This window comes from Microcebus murinus, chromosome 1, assembly GCF_040939455.1.
Source record: "Microcebus murinus isolate Inina chromosome 1, M.murinus_Inina_mat1.0, whole genome shotgun sequence".
NCBI lineage: Eukaryota > Metazoa > Chordata > Mammalia > Primates > Cheirogaleidae > Microcebus > Microcebus murinus.
Genome location: NC_134104.1, coordinates 145,235,404 through 145,259,126, shown reverse-complemented (window position 1 = coordinate 145,259,126; position 23,723 = coordinate 145,235,404). Strand labels below are relative to the sequence as shown.

General features: G+C 50.7%; 1 protein-coding gene across 2 annotated transcripts in view; it reads right to left on the bottom strand.

Annotated features, from left to right (window-relative positions):
- Positions 1-23,723, bottom strand: part of XYLB (xylulokinase) — a 46,671-nt gene that overhangs the window by 13,159 nt on the left and 9,789 nt on the right. The window contains exons 4-15 of one of the 2 annotated variants that reach the window (XM_012756408.2): positions 19,908-19,988; positions 17,305-17,391; positions 16,205-16,333; positions 15,187-15,252; positions 13,778-13,850; positions 11,506-11,624; positions 8,148-8,229; positions 6,339-6,379; positions 5,621-5,736; positions 4,335-4,450; positions 3,568-3,641; positions 639-735 (exon numbers count right to left, since the gene is read on the bottom strand). In XM_012756408.2, coding sequence (XP_012611862.2) covers positions 639-735; positions 3,568-3,641; positions 4,335-4,450; positions 5,621-5,736; positions 6,339-6,379; positions 8,148-8,229; positions 11,506-11,624; positions 13,778-13,850; positions 15,187-15,252; positions 16,205-16,333; positions 17,305-17,391; positions 19,908-19,988 — 1,081 coding nt within the window. The remainder of the gene's footprint in view (positions 1-638; positions 736-3,567; positions 3,642-4,334; positions 4,451-5,620; positions 5,737-6,338; positions 6,380-8,147; positions 8,230-11,505; positions 11,625-13,777; positions 13,851-15,186; positions 15,253-16,204; positions 16,334-17,304; positions 17,392-19,907; positions 19,989-23,723) is intronic. The other variant, XM_076006432.1, reaches the window with a different exon arrangement.

Here is a 23,723-nt window from a genome sequence, read left to right as displayed (position 1 = left end):
CCACATGTGGCCCTTTGACCTTGGACTTTTCAGTCTCCATAATTGTAAGAAATAAATTCATTTTCCTTGTAGATTACCCAGGTTCAAGTATTCTGTCATAAGCAACAGAAAACAGACTAAGACACCAGTCTTCTGAGTTTCAACAGGGATACTACATCCTTACTTCCCTTTCTAAGCCGAAAGGCCCAGGCTGTGCCCCATAGGCAGGTAGGGCCTGGCTAGGCTAGGAGGACTCAGCGCCAGCTTGAAGGATGCTCCACAGTGGTGGAGTCATGGCCTCAAGCCAGACCCTGCATTGCCCATGTCCTTGGGGTCCAGAGCTCAATATGTTTTATCCGTAGCTTAAAGCTTAGGGTTAAAGGAAGACTTCTTCCAAGTCCTACAGTTTCTGGCCAAGAGGTCAGGCTACTAGAGACAGAGCTGAGAAGCAGGAACAACCTGCCCCTATGCTATGCCTGCCCACAAGTGCCAGTTGACTCACTTTCTCACCCCACTCCAGGGCCAGGCTTCATTTCCCTCCTGCCTCAGGGCCCCTGTTAAGAGAGCCTTAACTGACACTGTCACCTAGTCTTGGCCCCAGAGTGTGAGCTGGGTCCTGAATCCCCACCTCAGGACACATCCCGCCAGCAGTTACTTACTGACTCGATAGCCCAGGCCTTCCGCGTGAATCCTCTTGGCCATGAATTGTCCTTCGATCAGTGCTCGAACCTCCACGTCCTTAGGGAATGCTGAGACCTGTCTCCAGGAAAAGGTGGGCACAGAGTGAGGCTCTCTCGCAGATGTGTGTGTGTGTGTGTGTGTGTGTGTGTGCGCGCGCGCGTGCATTTATCTTTTTAAACAATAGCTCAGATTTGGAACTCATAGCTGGGCTCTTTAACCAAGGGGTCCCCAACCTATGGTGAGTTGTATAATCATTTCATTATATATTACAATGTAATAAGTATAGAAATAAAGTGCATAATATATGTAATGTGCTTGAATCATCCTAAAACCCTCCCTGTCCCGCCCCCAGTCCACGGAAAAATTGTTTTCCATGAAAATAGTCCCTAGTGCCAAAATATCTGGGGACAACTACTATCCACTAACTTTGCCTGTCTCACACACACACACACACACACACACACACACACACACACACACACACACACATACACACACACAAGCTCACAGCCTCACATGTGTACCACCTGGGGGAGTCAGAGGCAACACAGAGCTCAGTCTCAGGCAGCCAAGGGTTCAAGTTCTGACTGTACCGTTCAGCTCCATGACCTGGAATAAGTTATGTAAGTCTTGCCGAGTGTCATTTTCTTTCTTTAACAGAATTGAGGTAATTGTGGCACCTGTCTGCTAGGGTTGTCATAGTGATCAAATTAGGTGAAGAGCCTGGAATACCCAGTTGACATTCGCTAAGTGAGAGCCACAAGCCTACGCTGACAACCCACCACTGTGGAGTGCCCTTCAAGCTGGCACTAATGGGCATCAAGCCCCGGCTCACCCCGGCTTCTGCAGCACTGAGACCCTCGATGGAACCTGCTGCTCTCTCCCTCACGAACTGTGACACTGTTCCAGTTTCCAAATTGTTCCCTCTGCCCAAAGTCTGCTCCACTCTTCCCACGGTGAGATCCTTCTCGTCCTTTCAGGTCTCAGCCTATGGGCCACCTTCTGAGGCAAGACTGTGCCCAATGACCCCTCCTCGGGCAAGTCCCCAGCCCTTCCACTGCCTTCTTTCACGGCGCTCTGTCCTTCCCTTTCTAGCCATATACGTGCTGTAATCAACTGTCCCCAAGAGGCACCTGGGACATGAAGAAACCCCACCAAAGCCAGAGGGTAGCATATAATTTCCCTCCCTGGCTGAAGGCAGGTTAGGGACCTCAGCATATGACAGGACGCCCTCAACAGCCTAGAAAGGGTCTGGGAAGACTGGCTCCTCCCTCTGGCCCCACCAGGACGTGCTGTCATTATTCCCCTGTCTACTATCCATCTCCCTCCTAGATGCTGGGCTCTGTAGAGCAAAGAACACGTGTGTCCTGTTCTCCTTTGTGTCCGCAGTGCCTAGCACCAATCACACATATCTATTGACTAATGAATGAAGATCACTACCTTCTCCTTGATAAATCTAGGGATGATTTGCATAAAAGAGAACAGGTATATCTTCTCTTTCTGAATAACAGAAACCAAACTGATTCTCCATCAGAAGACTGAGATGAACTTCGTACATCTTAAACAGAACCTTCAGTTCACAATCCACCATGCAAAGCTATCATCTGCCATCGAATCCACCACCAACTCCATTACAGTCACTAAAGAGAGCATCTTATGGAACCTTCCCAGATATTTACAGGGGTCAGAAACATCTCTCAGATCCAACCCAAAATGTGACTCTCCAGTAACCGCCTAACAGAAACATCTATTCCAAGCAGCAAGAACCAGCTGAATCCTTCCTGGGAGAGGTCACATGGTGGAGGAGAAAGAAAACAGTTCTCGGCCGGGCGTGGCAGCTCACGCCTGTAATCCTAGCACTCTGGGAGGCCTAGGCGGGCAGATGGCTCAAGGTCAGGAGTTCAAAACCAGCCTGAGCAAGAGGGAGACCCCGTCTCTACTAAAAATAGAAACATATTAATTGGCCAACTAAAAATATACAGAAAACATTAGGCAGGCATGGTGGTGCATGCCTATAGTCCCAGCTACTCAGGAGGCTGAGGCAGGAGGATTGCTTGAGGCCAGAAGTTTGAGGTTGCTGTGAGCTAGGCTGACGCCATGGCACTCTGGCCCGGGGAACAAAGTGAGACTCTGTCTCCAAAAAAAAAAAAAGAAAGAAAGAAAACAGTTCTCAGAGACAGAGAGGACTGGCTTTGAGCCCCCTTGACCTTGTCACTCTGGGCAGGTTACTCAGCCTGAGCCTCTGTGCCTGAACTTCTCCACCTGGAAAGAGGGATGATAACACCCACCTCACGGAATCGCTTTGAGATGGAAATGAGGAAGGTACAGAGCATGGTGTCTGGCTCAGTAAATGTGAGTGCTTCCCTGTCCCAGAGGCTTTCCAATCAGGAGGAAATTTATGATCTAAACCTGCAAGTTCTTGGTAGGTGTACAGGGGTCTGCAAACTTTTTAAACAGGGGGCCAGTTCACTGTCCCTCAGACTGGTTGGAGAGTGCACACTGTGGGCCCAGAACGAGTTGGCTGCTAAGCAGGACAGGCAGCGGCGGCAAAAACACCCGGCAGGCCGGATAAATGTCCTCGGCGTTTGAGGACACCTGTAGGATAAAGATCGCCAAGGAAATAAGCTCTGCGATACTCAGTGATAGTTAAGTGTTAGCAAATGTTAGCCCAGAAGAGAACTCTCAGGTGTTCTGCACTCCTTCTTGAGGGAAAGGAAAAATGTCTGCTTAGGTCCTGTGGATTCCTCAGTATCTAGAATGTGCCCTGTCACATCACAAATGTTTGTTATATCAGTGGGTGACTGCAGGAACGAAGTTCCTAAAAACTGCATAATTTGACAGTCCATTGCTAAATTTAATACTCAAAAAGTGGAGCCATTGTCTCTCCAAGGCCAACAGCACACGTACCTTGTGGTTTTCTGCATTAAACCTATGACGCCCGATAATCTCAGGGGTGATCTCCATTACATCAAAATAAAAACCTGAAATAAGGCCAGGAAGAGATTAGCTGTCAGTGGTTAAAAAAAAAACAAAAGATCACCTCGACAGACTTACACAAGAGCGGGGTAAAATCACCCCATATCCCTGTCTCCCTAGGCACCCATTTGTCACCCAAGTGAGACCTGTGAATATTCTCAGTTCCTTCTCTCCAACAGGACAGGGAACCGGAGAAGCCTAGGCCAGCTTTTCTTAGAGACAGCTCTTCCCACGGGGCAGCCTGGACCAGGAAGCTGCTGCCCAACCAATACCCTAAACTACTAACGCAGGTTTGATCAAGGGAAGCATGTCCCCGCCCTGCTCAGGGCCTGCCCAGATGCTGGGCACCTTTCCTGACGACCTGGGTCTCAGGCAGAAAGCTCTGTACCGCGAGGCACCAGGGCAGAGTCTGTCATCTCTGACGCTGTCACCAGGGGCTTCGAGGGGACAGAAGAAGCAGCTATGGCCTGATCTTACACTCAATACGTGGAGCAGCAGCCAACAGCAGCCTCACGGCCGTAACCTCACACAGAAGACAGGGTCCCAAGCCAGGCTGTGAGGCTTGTGGAAGAGCAGTGTAGACAACAGGACTTCCCCATGGCCCTCCTCTCCCCAACTCACGGGGCCCCAGGCCCTGCCCCTCTGGCAGGCAGCCGCTGCCCTTCCCGGGCCCAGGCGTCACTATGCAGGCAGCCTACCCAGGTTCCCGCCGTTCCCCATCTCTGTGGACCGCAGTGCCTTTGAGAACTCGCTCCAGGAACGGGAAGCAGACTCGTCACGGATCTTCTCTCTCATGAGGGAGCCATTTTTAAAGCTGTAGAAGTGGCACACGACTCTGAGGGAGGGAGCCAGCCCTCGCTGACGGGACCCCACGAGTTTCGGTTAAGAGTCCCAGGCAGGCCAGGCGCAGTGGCTCACGCCTGTAATACTAGCACTCTGGGAGGCCAGGGAGGGAGGATCACTCAAGGTCAGGAGTTCAAAACCAGCCTGAGCAAGAGCGAGACCCCGTCTCTACTAAAAATAGAAAGAAATTAATTGTCCAGCTAAAAATATATAGAAAAAATTAGCCAGGCGTGGTAGTGCATGCCTGTAGTCCCAGCTACTCAGGAGACTGAGGCAGAAGGATTGCTTGAGTCCAGGAGTTTGAGGTTGCTGTGAGCTAGGCTGATGCCACAGCACTCTAGCCTGAGTAACAGAGTGAGATTTTGTTTGGGAAAAAAAAAAAAGAGTCCCAGGCAGAGGGACTAGAGGTCAGGCTGGACAACCCCGCAGGCAGTGCCAAGCGGGCACCCTGAACCTCAGATATATGAGGCTCTCCCCTAGACTGCAGGCCCCATGCATGTCCCCGCGAGGCTCCAGAAATGCCCCTGTCCTGGGCTGTTTACACAGGAGGCTGTCACAAAGGAGCCGCAGACAGAGACAGGGAGCTGGGACTTCTGTACTTCCTACCACCTGTACGATGGGCAGGGCTGGCCAGATTTACTAGACCCGCATATTCTCCAGCAGTTCTTGGGGTTGGACGCTCAGAAACCTCCTCCCTCGGTAGCTTCGGACAGGTAACCAAAGGCCTGTGGTCAGAGCACACAGCATCTTCCTTCGGTAAGAACTGTCAGGAAGCAGGATGCCCTTCCCACCATTTGTTGAGGGTCTACCATGTGTCGCACAGGTCACAGTGGGAAGTAAAAGCTCTTATTCTCCCCACCTTGTCAGGAAAGTGTGGCTCAGACATGCTGTGGGGTTTGCCAAAAGGCATCCAGGATATAAGGAGCAGAATTAAGGATTTGAACCTGGGCTTGGGGGACTCTGGGTCCCAGGCTCTTCCCCACCCAGCTCTGCTGTCAGCAAGAGCCGATGGGTCCCTGGGGTTCCAGGTGCCCATGTGAGCCTGCTTAGTGGAATGATGTGGGGGCTCACCACGGTGCCAGAGCTGCCTGCACCTGCTTCTCCCTCCCCCAGGACGGTGCCGGCCACCACCCAGACTCACCACAGCAGTGCCATGTAGTGCCGGGCGTCAACCGGGCTGCAGAATATGTGGCCTTCCAGGGCAGGCGTGGGCTCCCGGAGCCACAGGAACAGGGTGTCGCTGGTGCCCAGGCTGACCTGGGGAGACATGGGCAGAAGAGAGGAGCCCCGTCTTTGCCCACTCAGGCTCCCTCTGCTGGCGATGTGCTCTGTATCCCACCTGCCTTAGCCCCTGTCACCTCCCTCCGCATGCTGCAGACCTCAGATGAAATGCCACTTCCTCAAGAAACCTCTTCTGACCTTCCTACACAATGAGTCAAAAGTCAGCTCCCAAGACACAGGATCTCATGGATCCTCCGTGCTGATCGTCCAGAACTTACCTCCACTGCATCAAAATAACAGCGTGGGTAATGACTGGTTCCCCAAATGACTTTCCTGCTAGACGCAGGAAGGCCTGGGTTATGTCTTCCCTATTCATCTGGGGAGCTCACGGTCTTCCGGCCCTATGTCTGACCCTCTGCCACTGCACCCACCAAGACTGGCCACTGTCAAGGCAGGCAGGGGTCCTGCCCCAAAGAGCAGTGCCCTTCTAAGGAAGGAAATGTGGGCCCCCCCATCTCCTCCCTCAGCTACCTTCTGGGGCAGGCAGACCCTCTGATAGGAAGCAAAGACGCTGCTGAGCCCCAGCACCCTGGTCCCCCAGGGCAGAAAGAGCATGTGGGTTTGAGAAGTCACCTTACCGCAATGTCTCCTTCCTCCAGCCTCATGCCTGCCAGCGATGCTGAGAATGGGAGAAGGGCCTCTGGTTAGCTGGAGGCCATATAAGAACCACAAAGGAAGCCACAGTGCCCCCAGACAGAAGCACAGAACCCACCTTCTCCCCTCCACCCGCATCCTAGGGGAGAGGGAGGAGCAGGGTGAGCTGAGGGCTCAGGAGGCCCCAAGAGAAGGTCACAGGGGTCAGAGGGTGGGAGACTCTGTAGTCAGGGCCTCTGATTTGGACTGAGAAGCTTTTCCCCCGAAGGGGTCCAAACTCCCCACCACTGTCAGGCACTCCCAGGAGTGCAGAGAACCAAGGAGGCCAAGACAAGACAGGAAGGAGACACATGGCAGAGAAAGATGAAGGCTAGACAGGTGCGTGAGGGGCTTTACTCCACCCAGCGGTATGGAAAGGAAGGGGCCGAGGTCCTGTTCACTGCCTGTGCCCTGCCTTACACACGAGACCCACAACAGCGATCTTTACCTTCCTTGTGTGCTGACACGCCCCAGGGCTGAACGAAGGCCTGGCACATAGTAGGTGCTCACTAAATGTTGAGCAACTGAACACATGCATGAAGGAGAAACGGGGGAAGGCGCAGGCTCACTCAAGCACCGTGGTGAGGCTCACTCAGCAGTGCGTGCCAGAAGCCTTGGCTCCAGGAATCCCACCTCTGGGGACTCATCCCATAGTGACAAAGGGACAAGACAGGATGTGCGTCTCAATGGCATTCATGTTGCCCAAACACTGGCGCAACACCAACCTCCAGCCACAGGGGATTGGTGAAATAAATGCTGAGACAACTGAACGCTAGACAACCGTTAAAATGAGGTTGCAAAAAAAATACTGCTCAGGTTGGATAAAAAAAATAATGCTTATGCCAGGCACACCTGTATTCCAAGCACTCTGGGAGGCTGAGGCAGGAGGATTGCTGAGGTTGGGAGTTCGAGACCAGACTGAGCAAGAGTGAGACCCCCGTCTTTACCAAAAATAGAAAAAATTAGCTAGGCCTGGTGGTGTGGTCCTGTAGTCCCAGCTACTCGGGAGGCTGAGGCAGGAGGATATCCTGAGCCCAGGAGTTTGAGGTTGCTGTGAGCTATGATGACATCACTGCACTCTACCCAGGGTGACAGAGTGAAACCTTGTCTCTCTCTCTCTCTCTCTCTCTCACACACACACACACAGAAACAATGCTTATTTAGGAGCACAGAAAGAAGACAGAAGGATAGACATCACAATTTTAACCCTAATTTGGTGGCTCATTAGGGAAAGGCCTACTTTTCCTGGGGTGAGGCTGAGGGGGACCAGACAGGGTGCTACTCAGCATGGCCCAGTGGGCCTTTCTTCAAAGACCTGAGGGCCCCCAGGAGTGGCTTCAGGAACCCCTAGAGAAGAGGAGGGAAGAGTAAAAGCCCAGGAGGAGACAAGGTGTCTGGATGAGAAATGGTCATAGCTACAGGTCATATGACAGGGCAGAGACTCAAAATCACGTCTTCGAGAAAAAGTTGGAAGAACTAAGACGTTCAGCTTGGAACAGAAAAGACAGGTTGCAGGGTGGGTGGGCATGGCTGCCTGCTGTAATCTCCAAGCACTTTTCGCCTGGAGGGGCAGCCTGACCTACAAGTGGCTCCTGGGGGCAGAGTCAGGAGGGGCAGGTAGGAAGAGTCAGATTTGGGGGATGGGGGTACCATAGGAGGGCTTCACCAAGAGGCTGAGCTGGCATTCTCAAACGTCCAGCAGGGACCCAGGCAGGCTTTTTGGAGAGTGGCCCCACCACCCTCGAGGTACTCACCTGGGTTATCCCCAGTAAAGGCCACCACTTTGCATCCTGGGGCAAATCCATAGCGCTGGACGTAGTAGGAAGAAACGGCTCCCTGAGGAGAGAAGGCAGACGTACTCTGCTCAGGTAAATCCCGCCGGCCCGGTGCAGCCGTCCACGCCTCTGGCCAAAAGAGTGCTACAGGCTCCAGTCACAGGAGCTGAAGGAATCTTCTACGGAGCCCGGAATCACATCACTCCCTGTTGCAAATCAGGCATGCCCCTCCTCTGGCGAGAGGAGCCCAGCACAGGTTTGGAACCAAAAGCACAAGGTCATCTTGAAAATCACCGGTCTTGAGATTTCAGGCAGCTAGAACAAACCAGTCCCTGACCTGTACCTCCTCTGTAGGCTCCAAATTCCGGAGACAGCATTTACAAAAAGTAACAGGACGCCAGGACCAAACTCACGGGCGTGGATAGCACCTTGCACACTTGCTCTACCATCCCAGGGACTGGGTTAAGAATAATCGGACATGCAAGCACAGAGAACAATGTTCTAAGGAAAATAAACCAGAAAGGGTGGTGGGATGGGGGCAGTCATGGAGGAATCACAGCCCTTAGGGCCCCTCTGAGAGATGCCTGGGGACCAGAGAGCAGGAACACCTTCTGGACAGGCCTGCATTCTACAGAAAGCAGAGTTACAAAAAAGAAAATGTTCTTTCCTTGCTCTGACTACATCTTAGTTTCAAAAGTTTAAAATAAATGATGAGACTTGCTGGTGCCTGGGAAGAACATTTTTTACTCCATCCAGCAAAATTTTGGATTTTTATGAGAATAAGCCATCTCCTGGGAAAATAAACATCTTGGCCTAAGTTGTCTCATGTTGGGGGAAACCAGGCAGGATCCATGTTTTGCATCATCTCTCTTTTTGGAGGTGGTGCCTAGCTAGCTCTCTCTCATTTTCTACAGGAAAATATTTGCAGATATATTGTGCTGGACGCTTCTTGAGCCCACCTGGCATCCTCCCAGCTCACCAGAGCCTGAGACAGGGCTGGCATGAGGTGGTTTATTTGGGGCTGTGATCCAGGAGGCAGGAGTGGGGACCTGGGGAGTGTGGACAGGGGAGGAGGGAAAGCTAGTACGTGGGTGTGCGGTGGCTCTGGTCACCACTCTGGGCAACGGGGGCTCCATCCCCTGGGGGTGGGGACATTTCAGGAGCTGTGACTGGACTTGAGGACTGTCCACCTGGAGACAAGAGCAGTCAGCCATCTACAGCCTCCCTCACCCCCCCTGGGGAAGGGAGTCCCAAGGAGGGCGAACTCCCTGCACCCCCAGGATCACAGAGTACACACAGAGTTGGGGGAGCCCCAAAGTGGAAAGTGGGGGGAATGCAGCTCGGGCAGGTGCTGTCAGGTGACAGCTGCGTAAAGCCACAACAGTTGGCATAAAAGGTGAGCCGGGAGGATGCCAGGTGTGCTGGAGAAGGGTCAAGCACAATATATCTGCAAATATTTTCCTGTAGAAAATGAGAGAAAGCTAGCTAGGCACCGCCTCCAAAAAGAGAGATGATGCAAAACATGGATCCTGCCTGGTTTCCCCCAACATGTGATACATATGTGACAAATGAAAATGCCTTTTCGGAATCAGTTCTTTCCCTTCCTCAAGCTGTTTGTCTCTGCACAGGCTCCCTCTTGGACGCAGGTGGTCCTGGAATAAGGCAAACAGAGCCTGCTGCTGTGGGCAAAACATCGCTCTCAACTTACAGTCATTCAAAAGCCATGCGTGGAACACCAATCCCAGTGGCTAGGCTGTTTCCTGTCTGCCCTCCCTGTGTCTTTCTGACCTGTGTCAGCCTATGCGAGCCGTGCACTGTCAGCTCCTATGGGGCAGGATCACTCCTCCTTCAGCTCTGTGCACTGGCCTCCTGGCATACTTTCTTTTTTTTTTTTTTTTTTTTTTTATTTTTATAATTTTTTTTTGGTGCCGTGACTCGGATTTTTTTTTTTTTTTTTTTTTTTTTTTTTTTTTTTTTTTTTTTCTGAGACAGAGTCTCACTTTGTTGCCCAGGCTAGAGTGAGTGCTGTGGCGTCAGCCTAGCTCACAGCAACCTCAAACTCCTGGGCTGGAGCGATCCTTCTGCCTCAGCCTCCCGAGTAGCTGGGACTACAGGCATGCGCCACCATGCCCGGCTAATTTTTTATATATATATCAGTTGGCCAATTAATTTCTTTCTATTTATAGTAGAGACGGGGTCTCGCTCTTGCTCAGGCTGGTTTTGAACTCCTGACCTTGAGCAATCCGCCCGCCTCGGCCTCCCAAGAGCTAGGATTACAGGCGTGAGCCACAGCGCCCGGCCCTCCTGGCATACTTTCAATAACGATGGTTTGGCTTTGACCTTCTGCCTCATGGTGGCAAAGGCTGTTCTCAGCGTGTCAGTGTGAATCTTACAAGAAAAGTGCTGCTGTGGCTGAGACTCCTAATGGGGAGTACCCACGACAGCCCCTTCCTCCTTCTGGCCCAAAGCTCCCAGCTCCAGGACCCTCTCCAGGCCACAGGGTCCTCTTCTCCTTCCTTCCCACCAACACTCTGTCCCACCAAGAGTCCTTTCCGGTTGTTCTGGCTGTGCAGCCTGTGCTACCCGCCAAAGGGCCCTAAGAGCAGGGCCCATCTCTCTCTCTACTCCATTGTCTCCAAAGGCCAGCCCAGAACAGGAGTGGCCAGCAGGACACACACGACAGTCACAGCCGGTGTCCATTCCAAACAGGTGGTGCCAGTCTGACGGGCACGTGTTTCGGATATTACCTGTGGGACCAGGCACTATCTTAAGCACTTTAAACATACCATCGCATCTAATTTGCACAACAGGCCTGTAGGATAAATAGTATTATTCCCTTTGTTTCAGATGAGGAAACTGAGACACAGCCTAATGTTTCACAGAGCCGACTCACGGTAGAACCAGGATTCAGTCCCAAGCAGTCTGGGCCAGGGCCTGCGCTCTGCCAGGCTTCCCAGTATTGCCGTCCATTCTCCCCAAGACTGCCTACTTCAAGCTTGCCTGGTGGTCTCTAGAATTTCAGCATTCTGTGCATTTTTAGGTATGCAATCATCTTCAATTTCTTCCCTGTTCTAATAAATTTCCAGTGGAATTTTCCAAAGTCACCCCCACCATAAGGCAATAATGTATACAGGCACCTGAGCACCTACTGTGTGCGAGTCACTGATCCAGACACTTCGATTTGACTTATGTCAAACTGAAAACCCTGCGTGTGTGTGCTAGTGTATGGATGAATGAATGATGAATGAATGAATGAATGAACGAAGGGGAGAGAAAGAGAGAGAGAGAACTGCAGTGCTTCGCCAGTAGCTGCCTGCTCTCTAGAAAGGGGACCTACCACCACTGAGCATGACGGCACTGGGGGGCCAAGCTTCTCCTCTAAATGAGGGGCACAGGCACCAAGGCAAGCCTGGGACCAGACTTTGTCCTGTATCTGCAACAAATTCATCCCAGAACCTGAGGAAGGAAAAAAAAACAAAAAAACCAACAAACAGAAACATCTTGAAAAAGGATCTTTTGTGAAAATGCATGAATCTGACGGAGAGCAGGTAATTCTCTTGTAGCAAACTTGTACCTGGAGCTCTTTCTTCACAGAATGTCTGCAGGATGCTTGTTCTGGGACCAGAGGACCAGAGGCCAGCAGGGCCCTTGGCAACACATGGCACAACCGCCTGCTCCAAATACTCCGCACAGGCTTAATCACCACAGTTAGCTGGGACATCTATTGTCCAAGGCCTTCCTGGGGCCTGGGGAACTGCCAGCCACTTGCTGACTAGGAACCGTTCCACGTGTCCCTTAGTTTGAAGGTGCCAACTCGGAGGCAGCCCCGGTGCTGACAAGGCTCAGCCCTCGGGGATTCCTGAACCTCCTCTGGCTCTGCGGAAAGCTATCGGACTCCTCTCCAGACTTCCTCCTGCTAGTCACTGCGATCAGCCCACTGAGTCTTTCCTAAAACCACCTGTCGCTCCCCAGGCTTCCCTGAGGATGGGGTGGGACAGAGAACCAGAGCGCAGGAGGGGACCTCCTCCTTGCTGGGCCAAGGTGGAGGCAGACAGAGGTGGGCTGGGGCGCTGACGAGGTCATGTACCCAGGACGGGGGTTAGATGGCTGCTAAGTTAGGAGGTGGCTTCCCAGGGGAGTGAGGAGAGCAGAGGGGAGGGCCTGGCTGAGCCACATGGCGCTGGGGAATGACCACTGGAGCAGTGGCGTGACTTTCCACAGCTGCACACTCAGGCCACCCCAGGCTTCCGGCTCTGTGGTCTGAGTTCTATCGAGCTAGGGAACATTGTCTCCTCCTCCAGACTGTGAGTGAAGCTCAGGACCACTCCTCGGTCTCCTTACTTTCTCTCCCTGAGCCAAAAGGATGCCTGGCAACCAACAGCCCTCAGAAACTTCCTGTGAACTCCCTCGAGGCTCAGAGCACCCCCACACCTTTCTGCAGCGCGTCCATGGGACTGGGCACCCGCACTGCACCCCTCCCTGCTCTGTCCATATTCTTTCTGATTTCAGACTCTCTTAGACTAGTCCAAAAGTTCTTTCAGCAGCTTCCTCCCGGGTTTCCCTCTTCAATGGCACCATTTGCATTTTGCTCTTGCTGGAGTTTTGATTCTAGAAGCTCATAACTCTCCCGAGTTCACCAAACGTGAACAAAAACTTCCATAAATAGGGCCGGGTGCAGTGGCTCACGCCTGTAATCCTAGCACTCTGGGAGGCCAAGGCAGGCAGATTGCTTGAGGTCAGGAGTTCGAGACCAGCTTGAGCAAGAGTGAGACCCCGTCTCTACTAAAAATAGAAAGAAATTATTTGGCCAACTAAAATATATATAGAAAAAAATTTAGCTGGGCATGGTGGCGCATGCCTGTAGTCCCAGCTACTCGGGAGGCTGAGGCGGCAGGATCGCATGAGCCCAGGAGTTTGAGGTTGCTGTGAGCGAGGCTGACACCACGGCACTCTAGCCTGGGCAACAGAGCAAGACTCTGCCTCCAAAAAAAAAAAAAACTTCCATAAACAGCTCCTTGCAGAGCCAGACTCCAAGGTAATCCCCGAGGAGCCTCCCCTCCTGGTGTTCCCATGGCATGGGGTTCCCCCAACACTTCGCAGGGCCAACTGTACCCACTGTGTGACCGGCAAGATGAGGCAGAAGTGCTGGCGTGTCGCTTCAGGATTGGTGCATACACGACTCTGCAGGCCTGTTCCTTCCTCCTCCCTCACTCTGTCCCCGCAATGTCGTCTACAGCCCTACGGCGGCCCACACGTGAGGAACTGAGGCCTCTTGCCAACAGTCACATGCGTGATCCCGGATACAGATCCTCTGGCCCGCACTGAGCCTTCAGACGACTGCAGCCCTGGCTGCCAGCTTGTGTCTCGGAGATCCTGAGCCAGCAGGGGACCACCCAGCTAAGCTGCTCCCACATCCCTGACCCTCAGACACTGTGTGAGAAAATAAACATTTGTGGTCTCCAGCTGCTAAGTGTTGGTTGGGGTCTATTCGTTATGCAGCCGACGCTGGCTAACGTAACCCCAAGACTGGCACCCACCCAGGGTGGCTGGGGCTCCCATGCCCACGTGCCCGCATGCACCGACCAGGCGCCCGGCGCTCTGAGGCTTACCGTCACTGTAGTCAATCGGGGAGTAAGCGCCAAGGAACAGGGAAGCAGCAAAGCTACTGACCAAAGAAATTCTCTGTAAAAGAAAGAAACACAGCCAGGGAGATGACTCACTTCCACATACCCTAGGCTACTGGTGCTTCTCTCTCTCTCTCCCTCTCTCTCACAACACACACCATGAAAAGAGTTTTAAACTGGGGAAGGAAATGGAAACTTTGAGCAAAACGTTCATGTAACGTTGGAGACTGAGTATCTCAGAGGAGAGCAGCTGGAATACCAAGAACCGACTCCTCGGGACAGTGCTCACTCTCTGCAGTTTCTGACGGGCCATACGACCGCCTGATTCAATAAAGACAAAACACAAAAGGCATGAGAAAGCCATGCTTCAGGAAGCTGGTTTTCCATCCAGAATCCACATGCTGGGGAATGTGATGCCCCGATTTCCTCCCGCCATTTCTGCGGTCTTCACATCTGGTCACAAAGGGGAGCGGACGAGTGGCCAGGGGACCCATAACTAACCAAGATGCTCAGGAGAGCTGGCCCCTCAGAAGCCACAGACCCCAATCACGGGCCAGAGGAACTGGAGATGGGTTTTAAACGTCGGCCCGAGGGTGTGCGCTTTCAGATGAGAATCACGGGCCTTGGTCCCCTGGAGAAAATTGCTGTCACCTGCTGTCCCCCATCAGGCCAGCTTGGTTCCACACACAGAATTTGGGAAGGGTTTTCACCCCCCCCACCCAAAGCCCACATTAATGGCTGCTGCTGCAGAGTAATCTGGAACCTTGAATCATTAAATAAATGAACTGCACGTTAATTTCCAAGATTAAAAAGGCACTTTGATTTAACGTGAGCAGATCATTTTCTTGTTACGAGAAGAAAATCACAAGCCAGGGTGTGGAGCTGCTTTTCAGGCAGTGTTAAGCACTAGCTTTCAGCAACTGCGGAGCCAGGAATGAAACTGGGTTCCTGTGACGCAGGCTTTGGCTAAAGGGCCACAACTGGGGACGCAAAGACTCAGACCTACACACTTCCAAAGAAAACACTGACCCCCTGCCAGTCAAGTGCCTGGTAGCCATCCTGCATTAACCGTACGGGAAATTGAGTGGGAACAGCCAAAGGACACCCAGATTTCCTACTCAGGGGGTCTCAGGAAGATACCAGTCCCCCCAGCACCAACCCTGACCTCGACCCTGACCCCTTCTCATCATGAGAGCCCCTGACTTCCTCTCCCACATTCTATCCTTTCCTTTCCCTTTGGAAGCAACCCAACAATGAGAAAATTGAATATGTATCATTTTCAAATGCCTGGCTCATCCGTGTTTTCAGCCACTGCACAAGAGACATATTTATGCTAACGTATGACAGAAGGAATCCCACTGTGACTTTCAGTCAAACAGGAACGTTTAACCAACCTCCGTGTGTGAGTAGGCCTCGGGGTTCTGCTGGTAAACCTTTGCGATTTGGTTTCCTGTAAAACGCTGGAAAAGGAGTGTAAATTCTTAGAAACCCAAATCCTACACAGAATGAATAATCAACTCCATAACGTGAGTTTAATGTAGCATGCTCTGCATGTTAGTGGGCAGAATAAAAGCTTTTAAAAGCAAGCCCCAAATCTGGAAATGCTTGGTATCTGCTGAACACCCAAGGCAACCTGATTTTGGCCTTTGAATCCTTAAAATGCTCTTGGTGACCAAATACTCAGGCAGTAACAATAGCTCTGCACCCACAGGACTTCCTGGGACAGCCTCTCCCACGTCAGGACTGGACAACACTGTGGACAACCCTTGCTCTTCACACAGCAAGATGGCTCTTCAGACCAGGGTACCAGAGCAGGGGACTCAGGTATTTATTTCCCCACTGCACATTCTTCTTATTCAGGTGGCCTACGTAGGGTTGGCCCTATCCCCAAAACCTCTACTCCCGTGAGGCCAGCTGACCCCAGCTGGGTGAAGCAAGTAACCTCTGGGACTGTAGCTAAAGCCAGCAGGATGGAAGCACTCTTTTTTTTTTTTTTTTTTTTTAACTTTTCCAGGCACTGCACCGAGTGTTTTACATGCACTGACTGCTCTCAGCTTCAAATCTACCCAAAATGTAAGTCCCACTGTTATCCCCAGGTCACAGAGGTTGAGACAGAAGTGCCATCCTCACCCCCATGCACAGCAGCTCAATGTGAGGAGCACAGCCGTGTGCATGCTCCAGCCAGGCCTGGGGACACACAGGGGGCCTGCCCCAGCTCCGCAGGCACACAGGGTGGCGGGAAGGCCTGGATCAGGACCGAGGCTCTGCAGGGCTGACACCCCCGTGAGCTCGCATGATTCCCACATAGAGGCAGGTTGCCAGCTATGTCCTCCCAGACACCCAGGGAGAAGGGACCAGAGCCTGCAACCAGACCATCTTCCCAGTTTCCAGCCCGGCACGGGCCCTGCCCACCTCATAGGCGCGAGACCCTGTGAGGCAGCTGAGCGCCTGAGCCCCACCCACGGCAGCCTCCAGCTGGCGGCACTGGGTGGCGGTGCTGGAGTCCATCCACACTGGGCAGTCGCTGATGGAGAAACAGGCCTGGAAAGAGAGGCAAAGGCACAGGCTTGAGGTCTGTCCACTGACCTGGAGAACTGCCGCACCTGTCACAGCGGGTGCAGCTTCCCAGGTGACCCTGGAGGCCTATGGGCAAGCCCTTCATGCCAGAACTTCTGCCTGGCAGGGTGGGGTCTCCCTCCGAAAGCCTGAGGTTACCCAGTGAGGTGAGAGAAGTAGCTACAAGGAGTGAGCACAGGCCGGGAGCGGTGGCTCATGCCTGTAATCCTAGCACTCTGGGAGGCTGAGGCGGGAGGATGACTCAAGGTCAGGAGTTCGAAACCAGCCTGAGCAAGAACGAGACCCTGTCTCTACTATAAATAGAAAGAAATTAATTGGACAACTAAAAATATATAGAGAGAAAATTAGCCGGGCATGGTGATGCATGCCTGTAGTCCCAGCTACTCGGGAGGCTGAGGCAGGAGGATCGCTTGAGCCCAGGAGTTTGAGGTTGCTGTGAGCTAGGCTGACACCACGGTACTCTAGCCTGGGCAAAAGAGTGAGACTGTCTCAAAAAAAAGAAAAAAAAAAAAAAAAAGAGTGAGCACAATAGCTACAAGGAGTGAGCAGAGAGAGCTACCACTGTAGCAGAGCATAGGGTTTCCAAGGCATTTGGAACCCAGTGGGAAAAGAGAAGCCCAAGCCCGGCCTTCCCAGCAGCCTCACCAGGAGACATCGTGCACCAGGGAGATTCCTGACCAGGGTGTGGGGATGACCCAAACTTGCTCTGGGCAGGAGGGGACTCATGTGATGATGATGGTTAGCACCTAACCCTCTGTGCTGACACCAGGCGGACCCCATCCAGGGAGACAGGGCAGACCATGCTCACAGGACTACTGCCGAAGCCACCTTCTTACACCTCGACAATGCACAGGACCTCCAGCCCCCAGGGCCTGCAGGTCTCTCTTCTTCCCCCTTTGCAGAAGTTTCTCAGTCTCATGCAACAGGCCAGTTACCTGCAGCTGCTGGTGTAGTGGGAGGTCTGGTGATAGTCTTGTCAGCACCCGACTGGCCCCGGCCTTCCAGTATATACTCCCGTGTTGCTGTTGAGGGGAAACCCAAGCACATGGTCATATGGCCACACACTGGTGTCACAGCCTCCTGGAGGCACAGAACACCCCAGACCATACGCCAACGAACTGGGTACCAAGCCCGCCCCTGCCACCTCTTAGTCACAGAGTTCATTCCTTCTATGAGACTCAATTTCTATTTTGATAAAATGGGGAGGAACTCTGCCCTGTCCACCCCAAAACTTATAGAAAGGGACCAAGGAAAAACTATTGGTCTGGACTTTAGTGCCTTTGGTAAAATTGTATTTAAAGATATTGCTTGCATGGCCAGGCGAGGTGGCTCACACCTGTAATCCTAGCACTCTAGGAGGCTGAGGTGGATGGATTGCTCTCAAGGTCAGAAGTTCGAGACCAGCCTGAGCAAGAGAGAGACCCCATTTCTACTAAAAATAGAAAGAAATTAATTGGCCAACTAAAAACATATATAGAAAAAATTAGCTGGGCATGGTGATGCATGCCTGTAGTTCCAGCTACTCGGAAGGCTGAGGCAGAATGAGTGCTTGAGGCCAGGAGTTGAGGTTGCTGTGAGCTAGGCTGACGCCATGGTACTCTAGCCTGGGCAACAGAGTGAGACTCTGTCTCAAAAAAAAAAAAAAAAAAAAAAAAAAAGATATTGCTTGTAATATCATCTGGAATTCATTTATTTATTCAGTAACCCCATTTATTCATTCAAGAAACATTTACTGAGCACATAGATCATGCCAGGCTTGGGAAAGATGATAAGATATTACTGTCCCTATTCTTTAGGCTACTGGAGTTGAGTCAGGGGAAAAGACACAAATGTACAATTATAAAACCCTAGGAGCCGCAGTGAGAGGGCTGTGGAAACAGGAAGAGGCTCCTAAGCAGCCGGGGTACAGATGGGTAGCAGTGGATGGGAGTACAGGAAAGAGTCCCCGAGTAGGGTGTGTGCTCTATGCATCCATAGGAGGGGACAGCCTGGCACAGGGAAGGGTGGCATTCTAAGTGGCAGGCCCGAGGCTGGGCTAGGGGGTAGGTGATGGGGTAGAGAGGTGGTATCCTGAGTACCAGGGGCCTGAAACTCATGCTCTGGGGGTTGGAGTTTATCTTGGAGGTGGTGGGAACCCTGGATTAGCAGGGAGTGACATGGCCAGGGCTTGAAGTCATGGAGAAGGTAGGCTGGAGGCAGGCAGGCCCAGAGAAATATGACAAGTACTGGCCTGGGGTGACAGAGGTGGTGCTAGAGAAGAGACAGCAGATTCAAAAGTCCTCTACAAGTCAGCAGGACGTGGGGGCCCTTGGACATGGGGTGGGGAGACAGAGGAGCTGGGGATGACACTTGAGTTGTGCCCCTGGGCAGATGGGACGAATCCCCTGAGGAAGGGAACCCAGGGAGAGGGCGGGTCTGGGGAAGACAGGGAGCTCAGTCTGGGACAATCTCAGTTCGAGGATGCCCGGCCGTGGCAACAGGGGGATGTCTGGGATGGAGATGGGTGTCCAGGGCTGGGCTTCAGGTGAGAGAAGTGGGAAAGATCACCTAGGGAATTTCTGTTTAGTTTAACAAGGATCAGAACAATAAATCTCTGTTAGGTGAGTGGGGAGAAAGGGCATCTTCAGAAAAATCAGTAAGTGTTCTCTAGTGAGGATGTTAAAATGTGGTAGTCAAGGAGAAAAGTGATTCCAGCATGACAAAGTGACTGGAGGGTGAGCCTGGACCCAGGTCCTGACTTCTCGCAGCTATGTGACCTTAGGCAAGTGACACACCTCTCTGTGCCTCATGCAAAAACATCTGATGACAACAGTAGCTAAAACTTAAATAAGCTTTCCTAGGTACTAGGCACTGTTCTATATGTTTAACACTCACAATGACCCCACGACACAGGACATCGAGGCACCAGGAGGCTGGATGACATGGCCCGGGCCACTGGTTGTCAATGGCAGAGCCGAGGACCAAACCCAGGAAGGTGCCCAGAGCCTGCGCTAACCACCCCACAGCACCACCCTGTGGAATCGCTGTGAGGACGAAGGTGGGTAATGTACATAAAGGCCTCACTGCTGCATCTGGTATACACTAAGTGCTCAATGTTCCTTGATATTATCGTTATACTCTTTCTATTGCTGAAACTACTATCATTACCAGTATCATTTCTTACCTTTATCATTTCTTACTTTTATCATTTCCTTGCTTTTACTTCTAGGAAATGAAAAAGCAATTTGGGTGTCCCCAGGCAGTGATAAATTCTTGTCAAAATGCTTCCTCCACCCCCTTTGGAGGACCTCATTTCAGTCCAAGTGTCCTATTTTGTATGCTACTTGATCCTAAGAACTGTCTCATATCTTTTTGCAAGGAGGCCAGTTACAGAGTGTCCAAGGTAAAATAGCTTTCGAGATTTTTGCTAACAGTGAAATGTGTGCAGTGGCTCTTGAGAACGAGCACCTTCCCTCTAGGGGAGCTGTCACTTTAGCACCTACACCATTGCCCGAGACAGCCACCCTCACGTGGCAGAGACAGACTGCTGCAGACGAACCTGGCCTGCCCCGGACAAGGCTAGGACTTGAGAGAAGTCGAAGCCTGAAGCCTTCATCTTCTCCAAGATGATGTCTAGAGCCTGAGAACAAAAACAGAATCCATCATGACCATATTGAACCACTGAATCAACCAAACACACAAGCCCCAACACTGAAATGCAAGCGCCCGCCATTTCAGCAGAGGGCCCTGGGCAGACGATGAACAGGGACCTGAGGGATCGGGATGTCGTGTGCACTAGAACACGCTAATTAAACAAGTAGGCATCAACCAAATAAAAAGGTCAATTATGCTAAAAATATTTTAAATAAAGTTGATCACAAACCACACATCCTTGAATTTTGCTTCTCCAATTTGTGACTTCTAAGCACTCAGGAAGAGCAAAAAAAAAAGTAAGGCAGCTCAAATTTTGGTTTCTTTTGTTTGCATTTTCAACCCACCATGTTAATGGTCTGACTTCACTGCCACAGGGAAGTGAAGAACAAAGTAGAGGGCTCCCGTGAGAGTGGGGCTCCAGGCCCCGATGCCCTGCGTCCAGGAGCCCAGGGTTGGAGGGAGTGTGTAGAGACACTGGCCATCTCCCCCCAGCCCCCATTTCATCCCCACTGTCTGGCTGGACTCTTCCTTCTAGCAAGTCCCCAAGAGTGGGATGGATGGCAGTGCCCAACAGAGCTTGACATGACCCCTCCTAATATTTCACGGCAGGAATGAGAGATTCACCCCGGCCTACGTTTTCCTTGAGGACAGAGAAGCCACTCCAGCTTTTGCTTGACTCTACCATCCCTACCCTATCCTAGAAGGGCTCCTTTCAGTCCTGGCCGTGGCTGCCAACTCTAGCCCTCTTTTCCAAAGGGAGTGGGGGCACAGCTGGAGCAGGGATCAGCAAAGCTAGCAACAGGTCCAGTCTTGGGGGCAGCTTAGGATCAGAAATCACCTTGGTCACAACCCCAGCCTGGATCTCTCACCCCGTTCACCTGCCCAGGTGAAGGCCTTCGCCTATCAGATGCCCTTGACATCATCACTGGGACCTCTTGACACCAACCCTTGCTTCTGACCCCCTACCCTCCCACCTCTGCCCCTCGGTCTGACTCAGCCCTTCCAGCCAGCCCAGGGATGGGAAACCTGTGGCCTCAAGACGACAGGTGCCTTCTAGGTCTTTTAAGTGTGGCCTTTTGACTGAATCCACATTTTACAGAACAAATCCTTTTATTTTTATTAATACATTTTTTTTTCATTTCAAACTGATCTTTTTCTTTTTTATTTCAGCATATTATGGGGGTATAAATGTTTAGGTAATGTATATTGCCCTTGTCTTTTATATTTTTATTTTATTTTATTTATTTATTTTTGAGACAGAGTCTCGCTTTGTTGCCCAGGCTAGAGTGAGTGCCGTGGCGTCAGCCTAGCTCACAGCAACCTCAAACTCCTGGGCTCGAGTGATCCTTCTGCCTCAGCCTCCCGGGTAGCTGGGACTACAGGCATGCGCCACCATGCCCGGCTAATTTTTTTTTTTATATATATATCAGTTGGCCAATTAATTTCTTTCTTATTTATAGTAGAGACGGGGTCTCGCTCTTGCTCAGGCTGGTTTTGAACTCCTGACCTTGAGCAATCCGCCCGCCTCGGCCTCCCAAGAGCTAGGATTACAGGCGTGAGCCACAGCGCCCGGCCTTTTTATTTTATTTTTAAAAGGAATGTACTTAAAATACCAAATAATAAATTCAACAAAATATCCTCCCTCATTGACCTACACAATTAGAACATTAGTGAGCCATCAAGGCTAAACTGACAGCTGCTACGCTCATGATTTAGTTCTAATTTCCCCTGCCTGACTGGCACCACTACTGCACAAGGCTGGTTGGTGAGATTATATGGGGTCAAGCATGCCAGTCTGTTACCAGCTTTTGACAATGGTGCACTGTGTTACTGTTTGAAGAGGAATTTGTGAATAGTTGTACAGCTTGATGGTATTTTTTAATTCTGTCTGCTTAATAGCCTATCATGTCAAAGAAGACCAAGAGAACGCTGAAGAAAGAAAACAGATTTTTTAATGAGGACTGGGAATTGCAGTATTATCTTGTTTCTGCTAAAGATAAGATGATTTTCTTGCTTTATGATACTGCAATATGGACATTAAAGAAATCCAATGCTCATCAGCATTATAACATTCATAAGGACCACAAATATTTTAAATTAGAGGGAGAGGTGCAGAAGGTTGTATTGCAGAACTTAAAAGATAAAAAGCAAAAGCAAAGACAATTCTTTATTTTTTTTAAGCCTTAAAGTAGGACTTCAAATTTGTTTGTTTAAAGTTTGAAAAGAATCTCAGCAATTACCAAACAGAAAAATGAACTTAATTTCTTTATTATGACCTTCAGTTAGAATGATGAACAGTATTTAATTCTGGAAAACTATTCTTTTTAAAAAATTTTTTCAGAATATTACAGGGGTACAAACGCTTTGGTTACATAAATTGCCTTTGCATCTCCACGGTCACAGCTACAAGCGTGCCCATCCCCCAGACAGTGGGCACCTCGCCCGTTAGGTGTGAATTTACCCTTTCCTGACAATTCTTTCAAGAGTGGTAAAACCTAGAAATAATGCCACTGAAGCAACTTATAAAATAGCTTATATACTCAGGAAAAAAGGGAAGCCATTCAGAGATGTAGAAACTGTGAAAGAATGCATTGTCAAACGCATATTAGGGTGCTTGGAGCCCAATAATGTTTTAAGGTACAAACAACTGCATCTTTCAAAGAGAACTAAACTGACAGGCAGCATGAATTAGCCTTCAACTTAACAGAACAACTCCATGCAATACTTCAAAAGGAAAATACGTATCATTCAACTGGATGAATGGATGAATCAACTGATAGTACTGACTTAGGTTTTATACTTCACTTGGGTCATAACAGAAGATTTTCTTTGCTACAAAGAGTTACTCACTTTGGGTACTCTTGTGAACAGAACACAGGGAATAGATATCTTCAACAACTTTCAAGATAAATGCCTTGAAGTTGGACTGAATTTGGTAAATTTAGTGAGTGTATATACAGACAGTGCACCTTCCATCACAAGGAAACATGAAGGGCTTATTGCACAGATAAAAAAAGTATTAAGAGATCCAGGTGCTCTCATTTCTTTTCATTGTATCTTGCATCAGCAAAATCTCTGTGCTAAACCTACTATTTTAAGTGACACTTTAAAGTGGAACTAATGAGATCTTCGGTGTGGATTTGCTCTATCATTCTAAAGTGCATTGGTGGCCAGGCGTGGGGGCTCACACCTGTAATCCTAGCACTCTGGGAGGCTGAGGTGGGAGGAACCCTTGAGCTGAGGAGTTTGAGCCCAGCCTGAGTGAGACCCTATCTCTACTAAAGATAGAAAAATGGCCGGGTGCAGTGGCTAACGCACTAATCCTAGCACTCTAGGAGGCCAAGGCGGGCGGATCGCTCAAGGTCAGGAGTTCAAAGCCAGCCTGAGCAAGAGCGAGACCCTGTCTCTACTAAAAAAAAATAGAAATTAATTGGCCAACTAAAAATATATAGAAAAAATTAGCTGGGCATGGTGGCGTATGCCTGCAGTCCCAGTTACTCAGGAGGCTGAGGCAGCAGGATTGCTTGAGCCCAGGAGTTTGAGGTTGCTGTGAGCTAGGCTGACACCATGGCAATCTGGCCTGGGCAACAGAGTAAGAGTTTGTCTCAAAAAAAAAAAAAAAAGATAGAAAAATAGCCAGGCTAGGCGCCATGTGCCTGTAGTCCCAGCTAAAAGTCTGAGGTAGGAAGATTGCTTGAGCCCAGGAGTTTGAGGTTGCTGT